This window comes from Phaenicophaeus curvirostris, chromosome Z, assembly GCF_032191515.1.
Source record: "Phaenicophaeus curvirostris isolate KB17595 chromosome Z, BPBGC_Pcur_1.0, whole genome shotgun sequence".
In the NCBI taxonomy this organism is placed as follows: domain Eukaryota; kingdom Metazoa; phylum Chordata; class Aves; order Cuculiformes; family Cuculidae; genus Phaenicophaeus; species Phaenicophaeus curvirostris.
In genome coordinates, this window is record NC_091431.1 from 31,512,333 (window position 1) to 31,532,639 (window position 20,307).

General features: G+C 41.0%; 1 protein-coding gene across 1 annotated transcript in view; it reads right to left on the reverse strand.

Annotated features, from left to right (window-relative positions):
• The window catches only part of MAN2A1 (mannosidase alpha class 2A member 1), a 108,286-nt gene extending 88,215 nt beyond the window's left edge, over positions 1-20,071 (reverse strand). The window contains exons 1-2 of the mRNA XM_069879944.1: positions 19,744-20,071; positions 3,499-3,759 (exon numbers count right to left, since the gene is read on the reverse strand). Coding sequence (XP_069736045.1) covers positions 3,499-3,759; positions 19,744-19,878 — 396 coding nt within the window. The 5' untranslated portion in view covers positions 19,879-20,071. The remainder of the gene's footprint in view (positions 1-3,498; positions 3,760-19,743) is intronic.
• Between the last annotated feature and the right edge of the window lie 236 nt (positions 20,072-20,307).

A 20,307-nucleotide genomic window follows, 5' to 3' on the forward strand; every position in this document is an offset into this window, starting at 1 on the left:
ATCCAGAGAGGCTGTACAATCTCCATCCTTAGAGATACTCAAAAGCCATCTGGACATTGTCCTGGGCAACTGGCTCTAGGTGACCCTGACTGAGGAGAAGTTTAGCCAGATGACTTCGAGCAGTATTTCCAAACCTCAACTTTTCAGTCATTCCATGATTTGAATGTTTAATCAGAAACACTTAAAAAAACCCCAATAAAAGAAATAGGACTCCCAAACTTCCACAGGAATAAACTGAAGCCAGATTAGGCTGAAATCACTACATTTATGCCAAGACATACAGAGGACAATTATTAAATCACTTCACCTTTTATATAACACCATCCTCAGTAATAATTGTGCAAAGATTTAATTACAATTCATGTCATCACTTCAGCAGGTTACATGTGTGCAAGTGAAGAACAACTTTCAAGTACCTCCTTGGCAAGAAGCAGAAACTTTCCTGGACATACCTGAATTTCATTTTTAAGTATAAAATACTATGATAATAAGCAAAGACTTTGTAAAAAAGGTACACAAACAGAAAATCAAAAAGGATGCTTGTTGCCTATCTTCATTATGCCTGCTCCATGAAAGAATTGTAAATCAAGAAATTGCATACTTGGTTACTTGTGATGTTTCTGCGTAGGGAAGAAATTGTATTTGAGCTGGCTACTGAAAATCACATTAGCTTGAGAATAGTCATGTTGTTATAAGTTCTTCAATTAAAAGACCTTAAAACTTACCAGTTGTCTTTTTTTCTGTATGGGCTTCTTCTTCCTTTATCCTGAGGGACTCAAACTGCTGAAGTAACGCAAGTCTTAAGCAAACATCACGTTTACTCCAGTGAGCACTAAAATACTGCACAGAGGAAATAAAAGCACTGTTCATGCCTCTTCAGGCATCTTTCTAAGGAGTTATTCATGCCTCATTTTTAAAAGCGACAACATTACTAAGCACAAGGCTAGGTGCTTCAGTAGTTGAAAGGGACAAGAAAGGAGACACCTCACCATACGAGTTAGAAGAACACTCACAGCATGATGGCTGTTGAGAATTCTGCCTTCTTTGAGCACAAAGTCCAGATACTTCTTGAATTACTGACTTACGGAAGCATCAGGTCACGACCGCATTTAATCCAGAGTTCTTCATATTATGTTTTTATTACCTAGCTCCATTTCTGTCTTTTGCAAAAAGTACACATTAGTCTATTTAATTTGAATTGTATCAATTCTCAAGTTAATGTTATTTTCAGTGGCCAGCTCTATTACAATTTCCTACCTACTTAGAAACATCAGAAGTAACAAAGTACACAATTTCTTGATTTACAATTCCTTCATGAAAAACATCCTTTCGCTGTCCTATCCAAGAATCTTTGGGGTCTCTTGTTACTAGTAACTTGTTTTGTTCGATTTATGCAAAGAAAATACATCTCTCCAAATAGTAAGACTCAGTAATACTTCTCACTGAAATATCATACAAGTTTTTAATTTGTATTTGAATGCATTCTCATATAATTCCTCCATTATGGGAAGCTATAATGAACTCCCATAATTTATTCAGTTAAGCCTTTTGCCTTCCTACTCTAAAGTGATTTTTATATATAAACTACGTCTCACCTATATTAGCTCTTACTTCGTTCTAGTCTCTTAATTCATTTTAATGCACCCACTTAAGACAAACACGAAAACAGTAAAGTGTAAATGTGTGGGTTTGAATTAAAATTCATGAACAGTGGGTAATTAACACTTAGAAGCTGTTTCAGAATTTACAATTATTTAAAAAATACACTGCCTCAAACAATCTGGTCAGAATTTCTCAGACTTTATAAAAGAATCTAGAAAAAAATAAATGAACAGAGCTTGCAGAATACATCAGGTTTTGCACAGTATTAAATAGTATAAGTGTATTGAAATACAGTAATTTAGATCAGCTCACAACATGGTGTTACAGAAATTCTGCTAAAGTCAAGGTCTTCGATTCCACAACTGAAATACAGTCAGATTTGCAGGATGAGGAACTGTATACGGAAGCAGTTTTAAGGGATCTAATGATGATAGCGGATAACCTGCTGAGTAAAAGGAACTAATGCAATGACACCAAGAACATTAGAGCCCCCTCTCCCTGTGCAAGGCAAAGAAAGAAAATGTGAATAGGAGACCTGTATTAAGAACATGGCCTGCTACATTTGTTATTTAAGTACATGCACACAACCTTAAAAGTGGAGGAAAAAAAGTTATCAAAAAAGCAGTTTAGCTAATACAGCCTGCCGTTAGGTAGGCAGGTACATCTGCTGACAGTAGGTACACGTTCTAACATTCCACAAATGCAAAGCAAAATATGAGAACAGTTTAAGCAAACATGTTTTACTTTCCATTCATAACAGGCTAAAACATCCAAGAACTTAAGCCAACACACTACCTCAAAATGCAAAGTTCACCTTTACTGTAACGTTTGATGCGCCTAGAAAACCACATCACTTATTACGGTAACAGACTGCACAAGGAATAACTTCTTAACAACCCAGTAACGTAAAAACATGTGTCCACATGGGTTACTTTCCTGCACAGAAGTCTTACTGTATATTAGAAACATGAACAGTCAGATGCTGCCTCTAAAAAACTCTGCTTTCTCTGTAAAAGACATATTAAGGCAGTGTCTATCACTGAGCTTAAAAAGCATTACAAATGATACATCAGGTTACTACTGTCCTAATATGTGTACTTATTCATCTTAAGGTCACTGCCTTTCTCCTGCAATAGAGATACTTTCACTTATAGAATGAGAAAGCTGAACTTCAAAATTTAGTATTTGGAATACCACAAAAATCTATAGTGGTCCCACAAAACTCCCTAAAACAGTACAGGTCACACAGTATTCTCAGCGCTCCTCAAACACTCAACTAAACTGAGTATATATGAGTCCATGAACTCACAAGTATCACCAGAAAGCAAAATAAATTCAAAGTGTCTGACTTTAAAAACTTCAACCTCCCCAGTTCATGCCAGCCAGTCAACATGGTATATGATCCTCCTTTCTAATCAAAGTATCCGTACAAACTGGAGACACACAAGAATGCTGGAATACAGCAAAAAACATTCAAGACGAAATATAGTAGCTGAGATTTTTTTAGGTTATTAGTTCTACCTCACCACTGAGACCCACCTACACATACATACCCAAAATGTGAAACCTATTTAAATAAAGCCTATCTATTATTTCCAGTTTGTCACCGATTTTAGAACAAGTTGGGGAAACAGAAAAAGATTCTCAAACAAATTCTTTCCAAAGAACTTCTGATACAACTGGACAATAACGCGAGTGTAATCACCGGGTTTTGTTTGCATTTTTTTAAGAATTTTTAAGCTTTTTGAAATATTGACTCTTCATAAAGTCTGCTAAACAGAATAGTCACTTGTACAATTCTATTATATCATAGATTAACAGTAATTAAATGTTTTCTTAATAAAATAGGTAACGACAGCTAAACTCCAGTAGAATAAGAGAAAGCTGTATGCTTACCTGTACACCTGAACCATGACTTCCACTTTTTGAAGCAAACAAACAATCCTCAGAATCAACTGCAAGAAAAACTGAAGCAGAAGAGAAGAGCTCAGAGACAGATCCTTGACTGAAGTTTATTGCCTCTGGATTTTTTTGACCATCCTTTACCGATTCACTCAGATTGATCACAGAATCTCGTATGTTTGAAATAATCTCATTATTTTCTGCCAATAAGCGTTCTAAATGATCTATTTTTTCTTGCAGTATTGAAAGCTGGCCCTGAAGAGGAAAAAAAAAAAGTAAAGTTTAATTATTTCTCAGACCAATTCCAGACAGGATTAAAAAAACAACAATTTTACAATAGCACATGATTATACAAAAAAATAATCAAATAAATCTTTATTCTATACTTAAAGACAAACTTAAAAGAAATTGAATATTGTCTTTTCAGAATAACAGAAAAGAACAGAAGTTACATTTTCACTATGAACTTGAACTCCCAGCACAGGATTTAATCAATGATCATAAGATATTCATCACACTGTTTCAAGTACCAATTATGACAACTTCATTTTGTTTTATGTCTGTCATAGATTTGAAAAATTTGATCTTTCCATTTACCATCACACCAGAACATCAAAGAAAGGGCTATTTTTAGAAGGCAGTCACACATAATGATGAGATTATCAAGATGGACAGATTTTAGATTTTTCCTGTGCATATAAACAGTATTCAATAAACACCAAGTTCCTTATTTTCAGTGAAACCAAGAAAAATAAACCACAGCACTTAGTAAAAGATCCCCTAACAGTCTGATCATAGTAATAAGCTGTATTATTAGACCATTACAAACACCAAGATAATCTTGTAAAAGACAGCTCAAACAGATAGCAATTTCAGTCAGAGGGTCATAATTAGCGGCCAAACAACAGGATTTTGTAGATGATTCTAACATGCACCACAAGAGGAAGGAAACAGAACAACATCAGTGTGAGTTGAAAGAAGTCAACATACCTCCCAAAGCAACCTGGAAGGAGAGACAGATAAAACAAAGCAATTTAATTGCATTCAATCGCTGTAATACAGGAGGAATCCCTCCAGGAATACAGGAAGAAGCATAGCAGAACAAGATACCTGGATTCAATACTGCCCTGTCATGTACTAGCCACTCCTTTGGAATTACTTGAGGTATGCTTTTATTCAGGCATGAATGTGTTAGCTTTTACAGGATCACAAAAAGCCAGATTCTTTAACGTGTTTGCAGGAGCATTACATCTTAACAATAATTTTTTTCTTTCCTCTGACTGATTTCAAACTAACAATAATAAGGAAAGAGAGAGAACAAAAAGCCAGTCACTTCCAATTACTAAAGTTGGGGTCAGAAAACAAAATATACAAAGTTTGATTAAGGTTTTTTTCAACACTCAGCGACTACAACAAAATCTGCTGCAGAATCAGGCACTTAATCATATAATGGTTTGGGTTAGAAGGAACCTTGAAGATCACCCAGTTCCAACCCCCCTGCCATAGGCAGGGACAACTCCCACTAGAATGGGCTACCCAAGGCCCCATCCAACCTGGCCTTGAACACTTCCAGGGAGGGGGCATCCACAACTTACTTGGGCAACCTGTGCCAGTACCTTACCACCCACACAGTAAAAAACTTCTTCCTAATTTCTTACTTAAATCTTACCCCTTCCAATTTAAAGCCATTACTCCTTGTCCTGCCACTACATGCCATTCTAAAAAGTCCCTCCCCAGCTCTCTTCTAGGTCCCCTTAAGGTATTGGAAGACTGCTATGAGCTGTCCTTGGACCCTTCTCTTCTCCAGGCTAAAAAAGCCCAACTCTCTCAGCCTGTCGTTGTATGGGAGATGCTCAAGCTCTCTAATCATCTTTGTGGCCCTCCTCTGGACTCTTTATAGATCCATGTCCTTCCTATGCTGAGGACTCCACAACGGAATGCAGTATTCCAAATGAGGTCTTACAAGAGCAGAGTAGAGGGGGAGAATCACTTCCCTTAATCTGTTGGTCACACTTCTTTTGAAGCAGCCCAGCATACAGGTGGCTTTCTGGGCTGCAAGCATACATTGTCAGCTCACATTGAGCTTCTCATCCAGCAACACCCCCATGTCCTTCTCTTCAGGGCTGTTCTAAATCCATTCTCCACCCAGCATGTATTTGTCCTTGGGATTGCATTTCGCCCATTACATTCAATACAAATAGCATTGATTCAGTAGACCACTACTCTGTGACCTAAGATTTTAATGACAAGTAAAACACTTTCCTAGAGCCAATACCTTAGTTTCTAAGTAATATAAAATAATACCAGAAACAACACCAATACATGACACTTTTTTCCCCTCTGGCAATAAGTCACTTGAGGACTTCACCTTCCTTTAAGGAATGAAGTGCTTTCCCAAAATGCCAAGTTAATTCCAGCTTCTGTAGTTAGGCTGTAGGTTGCAAATGGTTAAACCTCCTTTCTAAACTGTCATGTGCACTTTCTCTTAAATTCTGTTCATTTTGAGAAGTCTGCAGGACTGAAAAAAACCCAATGCTTACCAAGAGATATCAGTAAGGCTTTCGGGTTCTTCTAAATCACCATTCCTTTAATTCTATCTTTATGGAAGTTATTTGAAATTCTGCAGAAGATACATGTCCTGGTTTGAACTAAAAGAAAGTCAATCCTCCTTTCAGCATTTCTTCTTTTCATTTAAGCCACTTCTAAATGACTGCCTTTTCTTAAGTTAAGGACATGTTTTCCAGACAGTGTCTGCTTCTAAAAGCGACAATGCTTGATATTTATAGTTATTACCAAGGTAACGGTACAAACAGTATGCAGAAATGCTCCTGCTTATACTTATTCCTATAGAAACCAAGGCCACTGCTGAAGTTGTTATATGCCATACTGGACTGTCGTAAGTCAAAGGGCAAAAAATGGTCACAGCAGACAGGATAGCTGACCCAAACCTGACTAATGAAGTATTCTATTCTGTTTACATTACACTCGATACAAAACTGAGGAATTCAAGAATGAGACCCTCTTCTTCTATGGCCAGTGTCACAGGAGGACACTCTCCATTCTTCTGCCTTCAATCTCAACATACATATTCCTGAATTCAGTTCCCTCCTGCTTCTGAGTCCAGTATGGAGGCTTCATCAGTGCCTGCCCTGCATTCACTGGTAGTGTGGTTGTTATTGTGAGCGTTCAATACTGGGTTTGTAAATATTTCATTATTTTTTATTAATGTTATCTCTTCCCTTTTTATTATTGTTGCTTCATTAAATATGTCTGAGGGTTTGTTCTTTTCCCAACCCCCAAGTCTCTTAGCCTTATCCTTTTTCTCTTCCCCTTTTGGGAAGGGAGAGGCTTTAAAAGAGAATACCTGTCATTTGTTTAGTGCCCAGAACAGCCTTAAATTGTGACAGTATGGACTAGTATCTGCTGGTAAGTTTGTCCCCTCATTTTCTGGGCTGTATAAAGTGCTAACCCATTGCCTTTTTTTCCTCCCCCCACCTTAAACTGATACATCTGGAGACTAACAACAGGTTTTAAAATGCAACTCAGGCAAAGAGTTATTGCTTCCCAAAACACAAAAATATGTTTTTACAACAGATACAGATTAAGCTAATTGACATGTATGGCCAACATCCCAGAATCTCAATAGTTTAACGACAAATACTACAAATCTACAAAACAAACTGTAAACATCAGAAAATCAATATGCAGATGATGGGATACCGGAAAGCAAAAAAAACTGTAGACCCACGACCCCTGGTGGCACAAAAGAAACAACCAGACTGAAATCTTTCCAATGCTATATTGAAGAGTCTGTACATGTTTCTGTATAAAATTAATACTTTCCCTTTCGATGTCTATGACATTTTGAAAGAAAGGTTTCTCTACTCAAAAAAGTAAATCGCCTATTATGCTAATCACTCTAAAAATAACATATACAAAATAATACTGACTGGAGTTTTACAGGCTGCCCAACACAGCTCTGATCTTAAGCTTCCTAAGAAGCTGCCCTCTACACAAATTACTACCTGCTTCACTGCACATGACTATAGTTCAAAGTTGCCAAGTGTGTAAGCAGCTAAAACGCTGGTCACACCTATTCCACCACTATATAAACTGCCTCTACAACTTTAAAATCAGATAACTCTTTAAAATTCATATTCTCATTGACGTATGTTCTAGAAATATTCTAGCTCTTCCTATAAGAAAAGAAGTTTAACACTGCTTAGCAATAGCCTATCAACTACCTGGTCATAATGACACCAACCACCTGCATTATGTCATTTACCCAACCACTCTCTTTCCAGCATTGGCCCATAACAGCCATAGAAAAGAGGAGCAGGGGCGGGGGGGGGTCTCTGAAGAGCCATGACTTCTACTGTTACAGTATGTTACTTTCGAGGTAGACATTCTGTTATTTGGAGAAAGAATCTTTACAAAGACTTCCAATTGTGGACTTGACATAGGACATTTGTTAATTCCACTTTCTTTTCTGAAGACTGTGATATGCAACACGCATCCCTTCTAAAGCATTTAAACATGCCATGCACTAACTCGAATGCAAAGCTTGAAATAAGAAAGCTGCAGTTAAAGATCATTAACTATGACCTCATGCAGTACCCAAGTTAAAACTGACAAACAAATCTTCTGAGATTTTAAAAATATTTTCAAATTCTGTTGTGAAATACATCAGCTATAAGAATTAACTGTAAGAAACAACAGCGTAACAGAATAGAAATGGATACTAGTTTTCATTGAATATAAAAACAGTGTCAGGTATCCATCTTCAAGTTGAAAATTTCACAAGGATGCAAACTATGCAAAAGCTAGGTCTGTTTTCATTGCACATTCACCTTTTCACCTTATTGATTTTAAACAGATAGGAGTAGACAATGCCTATAACATACTATTCAAAAGCAAAATTATTTCAAAATATTAGCTAAACGTGGACACTACTGCAACTCTTCAGGACAATAAAATTAATCTTTGAAAAACAAAGAAATTCAGTTTCAGCATTTTCAGGAGTCAACTGACTTAACACCAAGAAACTTCAAATACCAAGGCCAAACAGTACAAAACAGTGAAGTTTAAAACATTTTCATCTTATTGATTGCTAGTAACAGATGTTGATTTACTAGTAAACCAGATTAGAAGCATATTACAGGTGGCTTTAAATAGGAGTAATTAAAAAATAAAACAGACATGTCTGCTCCATTACTAAAAATGTACTTCATTTTAAAATAAGTTTGAAAATCTTTCATATATTTAGTGGTGAGTAGGAAGATTTTTTTTTTCCTTTTAACCTGAGCAGAGGTGCACCAATTTTGCTTTAACTAACTCTGCCTGAAATTTTGTAGTCTGCATGGCTTTGTAGATACTGAAGAGCAAAATCTGGATAGCTGAATAATTCATAAATGTCAGCAGACCTCCCACTGACTTTACAGCATCACGACTTCACAGACAAGAAGCACACCTTATCCAAGAATTTGTGCCTGGAAAATTGGAGCACAGAAAAATGGAGCTACACTGCCTGGATAAGTACTTTTTAGTCCAAGTGAACATCATTGAAGGATGTGCTGTTACTCTACATACTTGCTTTAATGTAAAGAAATGAAATGTAACATTATGTGAATCACTTGGCCTATACAACCAGTGAATAAGTTTATAACAACTTTGATGTAAACCTCTTTCATGTCTCTCTGCACAATGTTAGCAGTATATTAAGGCAAAAGAAGACTTTAATAAAAAGCAAGGAAGGCAACCATGCTGTTACAACACAGCAAAGCAACTATTTCTACAAGAAGCAATGCAAAGTGCCAACAAATCAACAGTACCAAAAGTAAGCACAGCTGCATTGGTAGAAGAATGCCATCACATGAGCAGTGCATCTGTTCACCATCCCCATGGTTACATAGGCTTGGAACTAACCAACAGATCACCCCTCGTGAGGACAGCACTGATCAGCATACCCCCCTCCTATGTGGAAGAAAAACTCTCTATACCTGCTAGCTACATTGAGCAACCTGCCACTGCCACCACATGAACCAGCTACATTAACAGTTCCTTATGCTTCAATCGGTTCAAAACCTCCAGCAGTTTTCACGCCCCAAATACTCCACAGCAGTCTGATTTTGCACTGCCCTCTGCTTGTCCTTCTCTGTTTGCTTCTGACAGCAGTCTGATCTTCAGCACAGATTCTCTCCAGAAAGGAGCATACTGCCAACCCAATACAAGGAAGGAAATCCAATGACACAATGAAAGGTCAAGCTGCTTTATTCTGAGGAAGTGGAGGAGAGGCAGTTTCCCCCATCTGTGCATTGCAGAAAGGATATTATTCACAACTTTCATTTCCTCAGTAAATGCTCACTCCTTCTCTAAATGCAGTCACCTACAACAGGTCACTAATGATCATTTCATCTGGAAAAAGACAGCTAGCTCAAATGATTGAAGTGTAAGTATGACAGGCCTAGAGGTGAGGAAATCTCATGGAAACAGGCAGGCAGAAGAGGAAGCCACGTAAGAGACTAATCAGCTGGAACCTATTTGTATCTATACTCAGCCATCAAACGCAACAAGCTTGGTTCAAAACAAGCCAGAGCCCATTCTCCTCTAGCGCTGTCCTGCCAAGAGGCTTTAGTGAATCAATGAGTGTGGTGAAGACAGCAAAACACCACAACTGACAGAGTTCACAGGGGGTGTGGACTTCAAGTCAAGATCATTGCCTGTACAGATCTACTTGAGCAAGCAGTGAGGAAACTGGACCCAAAATCTCATTTTCTGGTGACACTGAACGGCAATAATCTTAATTTTCTGTACCAGTCTTCTCAATAACTATTTCCAGGTGCATCTTCACAAATTACATACTAACTTTGCTAAAATCTTAATATAAACCTCTGATCAGATGCCAGTATATCAAGATGGTTAGACCAGAAAGCATTCTCTGTTCACTGTTACAGTACTGTACAGTGAACAGAACATACTAATGTGCAATTAGTCACCTCCTGTGCAGAAAAAGAAGGCAGGTAAAAGTTAAAAATGCAACCTGATGTAGCATCAAAGCTCAATATTCAAATACATCATTTCAGCACGTATTCATATTGCCAGGTAGAAGAAAGAACAAAAAAAACAAGCATACAATGCAAATGTCAAAAGGACAAGTCAAGGTTTAAAGCCTTTATTCATCTGGGCAGGAGGCTTACATGCATTTGTGATGATGAAAATTACACAAGTAACCTTATTAGCAATTTCTTACCTTTAAAGTACCATTCAAAATAAGCTCACTTCGGGAAGACACTGGAATTCTTCTGAACTGACTAAACTACAAAACAGATGCTTGCACTCTTAAAAAAATTAGGAAGTTCTATTCTAAAGATTCAGCAGACTGACAGATTCTAAGAAGTTGATGGACTTCCACACTATTTTACCAGAGGCAGCAATAACAAGAGTCTTTAACGTACTATTATCCTAGACTTTAGTTTCATGCAACTTACAGAGGTAAAAATAAGGCATAGCATTAGGAAGTAATTTGACATTGTCATCAGGGATTTGATGGAAAGGAGAAAGAACGGGGAAATAGAGACAAATCTAGAACTGTTCCCTATTTAAGGTCAATAAATCTGAAAAATGTTCATTACTACTCTGGCTGATATATTTAAGGTTAATTTCCTTTTTGATTCCCCTCCGTACTCTATATGGAATCTTTAAATGGCTAGCAGTACAAAACTGAAGCCCAGCTTACATGCCATTATGCGTATGCATATTTTAATAAAGTTTATATTTATCTTAACGTCAAAACATAAAATAAAAAAACTATACATCAGACAAAGAAAACGTTGAATAAGAGCACACTAGAAACCTCTATTTAATTTATACAGTTTAAGTTAGGCAGAAGAAAGTACTCATTTATAGAGGTGGTGTTACTTTTTTTCTGAAAAATTCATTTTACTAAGTATTTTCCATGAAATTTAAAGATTGTAATTGAAAGATGCTATGCCTTCTGCTTGAGTGATGCTTAGCCAAAATTTTACACTAAATGTGCAAGCAATGAAGACACCATAAATATGAACTACAAAGAAGTGTTACTGACCTGTAATTATGTTCAGAAAGACAGCCCCTCCTCCTCTACAATGTACTAGAAGCTCAGTAGAAATTCTAAATTTTCATTATCTTTCACTCCCATGACGCTCAAAGACTTTTAGATTGTCAGCTTACTACACGTTGTTAAAAGGGGTTTTTGTGTTCTTTTTTGTTCTTTGGTTTTGGTTGTGTTTTTTAAATAAGTCAACATGTTTCAAAAGTAGGAAAATGGTAATTCCTTTTCTGGCTTTCTTACTCAACATACAATCTTCTCTGATACGTAACTCATAAGAATGCCACTAAATCACTGTGCTCACAATTTTTCAGTGCTCAGAAGACAGAAAATGACAACTTCAAAATTATGTACAACCTTAATTGTCACTATTCACATTTTAGAGTAAAACAAACATTTCCTAAATACCTGATCAAATTGCCTCCAATACTTTTGCATACAGAAGTCTTGCTCCTTATCATAAAACACAGGTCTGAGAGCTCCCAAAGGAGCTCATACAAAGACATCAATTACTAAGAACACAAAGCAACAAAATATGCATGCTTATATTCCATGTAAGCCACTGATTTCAGTAACTTAAATACGGCATAGTATTTAACAAAACTCTAGATGGAAAAGATGTTTATAGTGTATCAGGAGCCATTTCAATAAAAAAGCATACACATGTGGCGACAGTAGAGGGAGCAGGTTTCCCACTTGACTGGAGGCTGGCTGATGTTGTGCCCATCTACAAGAAGGGTAGCAGGGAGGATCCTGGGAACTACAGGCCTGTTAGTCTGACCTCAGTGCCAGGGAAAGTCATGGAACAGGTGATCTTGAGTGCTATCATGAAGCACATGCAAGAGAACTGGGTGATCAGGCCCAGTAAACACAGGTTCACAAAAGGCAGGTCTTGCCAAACAAACCTGATTGCCTTCTATGACAAAGTGACCCACCTACTGGATGAGGGAATGGCTGTGGACGTAGTCTTCTTGGACTTCAGTAAACCCTTTGACACGGTTTCTCACAGCATTCACCTAAGGAAACTGGCTGCCTCTGGCCTGAATAGGTATAAACTCTACTGGGTGAAAAACTGGCTGGATGGCCAAGCCCATGGTGTTACGGTAAATGGAGTTAACTCCAGCTGGAGGCCGGTCAGAAGTGGTGGCCCCCAGGGCTCAGTGCTGGGTCCAGTCCTATTCAACACCTTTATCAATGACCAGGATGAGGGGATCGAATGCACCCTAAATAAGTTTGCAGATGACACTAAACTGGGTGGAAACGTCGATCTGCTGGAGGGTAGGGAGGCTCTGCAAAGGGATCTGAACAGGCTGGACCACTGGGCTGAGACTAATGGCATTAGGTTTAACAAGGTCAAATGCCGTGTCCTGCACTTGGGGTACAACAACCCTATACAGTGCTACAGACTAGGAGATGAGTGGCTAGAAATCTGCCTAGAAGAGAAAGACCTGGGGGTGTTGGTTGACAGCCGACTGAACATGAGCCAGCAGTGAGCCCAGGTGGCCAAGAAGGCCAATGGCATCTTGGCTTCTATCAGAAACGGCGTGGCCAGCAGGTCCAGGGAGGTTATTCTCCCTCTGTACTCTGCACTGGTGAGACCGCACCTCGAATACTGCGTTCTGGGTGCCTCGCTACAAGAAGGATGTTGAGGCTCTAGCGCTTGTCCAGAGAAGAGTAACAAAGCTGGTGATGGGGCTGAGAACAAGTCTTACGAGGAGCGGCTGAGGGAACTGGGGTTGTTTAGCCTGGAGAGGAGGAGGCTAAGGGGAGACGTTATTGCTCTCTACAACCACCTGAAAGGAGAAAGGAGGTTGCTGGCGTCTTCTCCCAAGTAACAGGGGACATGACAAGGGGGAACGGCCTCAAGCGAGGCCAGGGGAAGTTCAGGTTGGACATCAGAAAAAAAAATTTCACAGAAAGGATCACTGGGCACTGGAACAGGCTCCCCAGGGAGGCAGCTGAGTCACCATCCTTGGAGGTATTTAAAAGATGGGTGGATGAGGTGCTCGGGGACATGGTTTAGTGGCAGATAGGAACGGTTGGACTCAATGACCCTGGAGGTCTTTTCCAACCTAGTGATACTTTGATTCTATGGTTCACACTGCACAGAACTGAGGCATGGTAACTACCAAGCATGTGCTGACATGCTGCAGTTAGGACCACCTGCTGGGAGATTCAGAGCTGACTAAAGGTAGTGTTTCCTTTCAGCAAGGGAAGCACTACCATAGCAGTACTCCAGAGTAAAGTTCACAAGGCGCCTTCGTTCAACATACAGATTCAGAAAACCGTTGGTGTTTCTGCGATGTACTTGGTCCTAGTTTCCTACTACTGCTGCTCCAGCCTACTGTGATTCAAATTTTGGTCAGGCAGTACCACTATCAAATTATTGGTATGCCCTGAGGAAATAACACTCTATACTGTAACAATCGCTGCTTGCGCCATTGGGGTGTAAGTATTTGATGCATTGCGTAGATGCCTTGAAAGCACGAATCAAGTCAATAAGATTTAGCAGTATAACCAACAGCCAGACCACTTAATACTTTGATGAAAGGACACTGGAAACAAAAGAACAAGCAGGCTGCTTTTAAAGGAACTGTACTTGATCATGTCTGTTCAATGTAGTGCAACTAGTGAACCCATAAAAACAGTGAGACGCACACGAGAAGATCAGTGTACACTTCAAATAATGACAATCAAAGGCAAGGGGAAGGGAAGAAAAAAAGAGCTGGGGGAAGAATCATATAATCATTAGGTTGGAAAAGACCTTTCAGATCATCAAGCCCAACTGCACCTGTCTACTATTAAACCACGTCCCCAAGCACCTCATCCACCTGCCTTTTAAACATCTCCAGGGATAGCGATGGGAAGGTTGATAACCCTTTCTGTGAAGAATTTTTTTTCCTAATGCCCAATCTAAACTTCCCCTGACACAGCTTGACACCATTCCCCCTTGTCCTATCAACTGTCACTTGGGAGAAGGGACCTACACTCATCTCTCTGCAACCTCCCTTTAGGTAGTGGTAGAGAGCAGTAAGGTCTCCCCTCAGCCTCCTCTCTACCAGGCTAAACAACTCTAGTTCCCTCAGCTGCTCCTCTTAAGACTTGTTCTCCAGCCCCTTCACCAGTTTTGTCGCTCTTCTCTGGACATGCTTCAAGACCTCAATGTCCTTCCTATGCTGATGGGCCCAAAACTGAACACAGTACTCAAGGTGTGGCCTCATCAGTACAGAGTACAGGGGAAGAATCATGTCCCTGGTCCTGCTGGCCACACCATTTTTGATAAAAGCAAAGATGTTGTTGGCTTTCTTGACCACCTGAGCACTCTGTTGACTCATATTCAGTCAGCTGCCAACCAACACCCCCAGATCTTTCCCTGCTAGGCAGCCATTCTTCCCCAAGACTGTAGCGCTACACCAGCTTTTTGTGTCCCAAGTGCAGGACTCTGCATTTGGCCTTGTTAAACCTCATCCCACTGGCTTCAGCCCATTGATCCACACAAATTACCTATTATCTAACTCAAATTACAATTGTTCAGAAAAAAGAAAACAGTAAGGATGTAAGTTGCTGTGTGTTTATGATTTGCCTTTTAATAGAGTTTAAGACCAAAGATAAAAAGGGGGGATCACTTTGTGCCATTTCAGTTACCAACTGGAACCATGGTAGCGTTTAAAACGTATTCCCAGAAAAAACCTTGCAAGTAGCAGTGAGATGTCCCACAAAAGCCTCAATTAGCTGTGTGAAAGTGGTCAAAGGAAAAAACTCCGGTACAAAGCATCACTTATTGGGTAGTGACAGAAGATGATTCATCGTGTTATTGTGTTGCTACATTGCCTTGCTCAAGCATAAAATTCACAAAAAAGAACCTACATGCGAACACTACACAAAACTTAAGCATTTCTGAAGCAAGATACTCTTGCAAACAAATCCTCCATTTAATGTTTTATAATTTGATTTTTAATGTGTGCCATGCATGCTTAGGTGCAAATCTAACAATATTTAGAATCAAAAGAAATAATCTACATGCGTCTGTAAATAAACAGCTCTTCTGGATCTGCTCTAAGTCACAGTAAAGTTAGCTCAGAAAACAAGCAGTGCTAGGCCACCGATTTTTTTCAACTTGATTCTAAAATACAGAATAGATTAAGACGGGTTTATCAGTATACGATATTCACCTGCATATGGTAAGATATATCCTTCAAGAAAAGCTGGCTTCTGGACTTCCACTTTAGATTTTATTTGAATGTAGTTTCATTTCGTAGTTACCAATTTAGCCCACAAGTCACTTGCACCTGATGCTCACTGCACAGCAGACAGCACAGAACCAGACATCACCAAGCTTTCCTTCACTGTACCATCACATAAGATTTCTTGGACAGTTCAGTGTTATTACAGACAAAACCAATATACTCAACCATTTTTCCACTGTATATCCACTACAAGACTCTTACACAATGACAATTGATAAAATAATAATCTAAAAATGCACCCAAGTCTATTCCTCCACCTTGAGCTCATCTCTATGCAATGTCTTAACACTGTTCCTGGCTGTGAGACAAGACACTAGGACTTATCATATCCCAAGATGTGTCCCAAGACATGAGTGCCCTATAGATAGAACAGGCTCAGAGAGAAAGACAGGGTTTGTGATATTGAAATCATAAGGACTGGTTGCACTCGCAGAGTTGTGGTCAGTGGCTCTATGTCCATGTGGAGACTAGTGATGAGGGTGTTCCAAGGGGTCAGTAATGGGACCAGTGTTTAAAACCTTTGTTGCAGACATGGACAGTGGAATTCAGGGCTTACTCAGCAAGTTTACCAACAACAGCAAGCTCTGTGGCACAGCTGACACAGTGGAGGGAAGGGATGCCATCCAGAGGGACTGGGACAGGCTTAAGAGGTGGGCCTGTGCCAACCTCATCAAGTCCAATAAGGCCAAGTACAAGGTCCTGCACCTTACAGGGATTTTAGTTCTATAGCAACATACAGATATTCTGATATTATGATTTAAATGCACCACCAAGGCTGTAAATCCCTTCAGCTCAAGTCCTATTATAGTTGTCAAAACACTACCTTACCATTGAGTGGATAATATTTACTATCAAATTGATTACTGATGCCAGCTTTTGCAAACCCAGGACCTAAAAAGCTGCAACATCACCACTGCCTTCCAAACAGCAGTGAAAGGCGTCTACAAGTACCAGCTTAGAGAGAATGCAAAGGCATCTGCCTATTCACCCATCTTGGGAGACCTTGTCCACACATTATTTCTGCAAGGCATTTTTGTTGGCATCTCTGAACTAACTGAACCCTCAAAGTGGAAAGCAAGCTTCTGGAAGAACAATTCCTGATCACACTGGCAGATAAGCCTGCAAGAAGACGGTTTCACAAGACTAAGTTTGACATACTACCCCAAGACCATGCAAAGAAAAGGCACCTTGTCTGGAAGAAAAAGTGGAAACGAAAGTGGAGTAGCAACCCTAATAATTTACTCTACTACTGGCATTATGTACCAGACACTTCGGTGAATGCAGACCACCAGACATTGCCAGCTGGAAAACTCCAACTCTTGTCCTTGCAGAAACTAAATTTAAAAGCCTAGATAGACAAGTGATTATAAACTAAACAGGAGACAGCTTCCAGAGGTACCTAGTTCTCTCCTCTGAGCCACGTAGGTCAGTGTAAACCACGTAGGTCAGAAAGAAGAAACCAAACAATATGAAACATCCAGGACAGAAAAATGTGATGTATGTTTTTACCAGAACAGAAAAGAGGAACAGCAAAGCTGAAAAATTAGCACATTATCAGAACAGAAAGAGGTATGCAGTAAATCAATAAGTTGTGGGAAAAAAAAGGTCTCAATTCCTTTTCTTTACTTAGAAACTAAGCTTTGACCTTTTGCAATCAGGAAAGACAATGCCTTCTTAAACCTACAGAGAGGATCTACTGCTGCTATAGCTTTTCACAAACAAAAACATCTTGAAGTTTCTACATCTGTGGCTATTTTCATTTACAGTACACAGAGTTCTGGCAACACTGCACTGACACAAACAACTTTTTGTCAGCTAAGGCAGGATTAAAGCCATTGTCTCATACATTTTTAGTGCCTTCTATTTCACCCTTCACCTTCTGCATTTACCTTAAAGTGATGTTATAGGGCTCTGAAAGCATCTGCTGGACGTCAGAGGTTTCACACTTCTAACAAAATGAAAAGTTTCTACCCTAGGGGCAGCAAAAGGAAATTACAAACTCACATTAATTGCATCTGTAACTTCCTCAAAGAACAAAGCATTAAGAAATGAAAAGATAACATTTTATCCAAAGGAAGGACCAAACCAGTGATAGGCAGAGGATTCTCCACTGAGACACAGCAGCCTCAAAGAGATTCAGATATGGAAAATGCAGAAAGAGTAAACACAGACAGAATGTTCTAGAATACCGAGTGAAGAGAGGAAGATAGATGAAATAATTTGTTTTCAGCTAACTAGATCATGTAGGGGAAAAAGGTGTAACAATAGATTAAGGTACTAAACCCTTGGTCACAACAGATAATACAATGTCACACCACAGACCAGCGTCACACTACAGGACACAGACACCAACAATGATAGACAAAACACGTCTAATAGTCACCTTCCCTGTCCACTCAAGTATTTTGAGCCAAAAGCTAACACTTAAAAGAAGTGGCGGGGGGGGGGAAGAGATCACCCACGTACAAGCTTTCCTGTTCTATACTTTACCTGGGCTAAACTCAACTGGTGGTATAACTGGTGGTATAAAAACAAATAAACTTATTTCCTTACATAAAATACCAACCATATAACCAAAGCGGCACTTACACTTTGCTGTTACAAGTGTCACACATGGCATTACTGGCTTGCTGGACTTACATATCAGACAGAGCTGCTGTAGCCAGCCTTTCTTCTCCTAAGCTTCTTTCCCATTCTCCCAGTTCCTGCAAAAAATAGCGGCTGACCTCTGAACTGTAACTCAAAGGAATAAAGGCAGAACAGATCGGCATTCTTTCTTTACATTTAAGTCAAGGTTTTTAATTTTACCACTAACGATAAAATAGTACCGACTATTACACTTGCATTAAATGAAAAGTTAAGTGATTCTAGCAGAGAGATAATGGTTACACTTTAAATAAGCCTTCTGAGTTAGCCTATCTGCTTGAAGCCTCACTGTTACGCAAAAAAATTTTTTCTTTTTTTTTTTCATTTCCCCAAAAATAAGTACAGTGGAAGCCTCGATAAGATCTAACTTTACTCTTTATTTGTCTACTCCTATAGGAAAGCAGAGCTATTTATCCACAGCATTATTCCACACAGCATGGCATGTGCAGTTATAAACACCTTTGACCCGTCACAGTTAAACATTCCTTATTAGAACGCTACCGAAACATGCAGGCTTTTAAAATCCTCTCCCCCACAAAAAAAGACATAGCTGAAGAAGTGTGGCTCGGTTTAACCACGGGTGCGGCTCAGAAGCAAGAATCATGAAGTCACTAAGGTTGGAAAAGACCTCTTGGATCACCGAGTCCAACCATTCCTATCTGTCACTAAATCATGTCCCTAAGCATCTTGTGTACCCGTCTTTTAAACACTTCCAGGGAAGGTGACTCAACCACCTCCCTGGGGAGCCTGTTCCAGTGCCAAATGACCCTTTCCGTGAAAAATGTCTTTCTGATATCTAGTCTGAACCTCCAGTGGCGCAGCTTGACACCATTCCCCCTTGTCCTGTCCCCTGTTACTTGGGAGAAGAGGCCAGCACCCTCCTCTCCCCTTTCAGGTAGCTGTAGAGTGCGATAAGCTCTCCCCTCAGCCTCCCCTTCTCCAGGCTAAACAACCCCAGTTCCCTCAGCTGCTCCTCATAAGACTTGTTCTCAGCTCCATCACCAGCTTCGCTGCTCTTCTCTGGAAACGCTCTAGAGGCTCAACATCCTTCTTGAAGCGAGGGGCCCAGAACGCAGTATTCGAGGTGCGGTCTCACCAGCGCCGAGCACAATCAACTCCCCGGACCCGCCGCCCCAGAGCCGGCGCTTCGTTCCCACCTGTTGGTGCCGCGGCCGCGCGGCGCCCCGAGTCCCCCCAAAGCGCCCACCCCCCCCCCACCTCCCCCCCCCCGCAGCGCCGCCCCGCGGCCGCGCCGCTCACCTTGGGGAAGGTGCCCTCGCGGCGGGGGCTCTTGGGGTGGTCCAAGTGCCCGCGGTCCAGCATCAGGTAGAGGGAGAAGATCACCACGCAGAAGACGGCGCTGCCGAACACCGTGAACTGGCGGCTTAGCTTCATCGCCGCGGCCGCCGCGCTCCGGGAAGGGAGCTCTCGCGCCGCCGCCGCCGCTCCGGGGGAACCGCGAGAAGTCGCGCCGCGACGAGGAGCCCGGCCGAGACCCCGGGGTTCCGGGTGCCGATCGCGTTCCCGGACAGGCGGGAAGTGGCGGTGGCGGCGGCGGCAGCAGCCCCGCGCGGGGCCGAGCGAGCGCCGCCGCCTGCCCCCACCCCGCCCCGCGCCGGCTCCTCCTCGGAACCCGCCGCCGCCGCCGCCGCCTCCCCCCCCCACCAAACTCGCAGCGCCGCCGCAGCCCCGCCGGCCGCCGCGCGCACGCTCCGCGCCCCAACAGCCCCCGCCGAGGCGCCGCGCCGCGCCCCGCCCCCCCGCGCGCGCCCGACCCGGTGGGCGGTGCCCGCGCGCTCCCGCGGCCCCGCGCCGCCCGGGGAT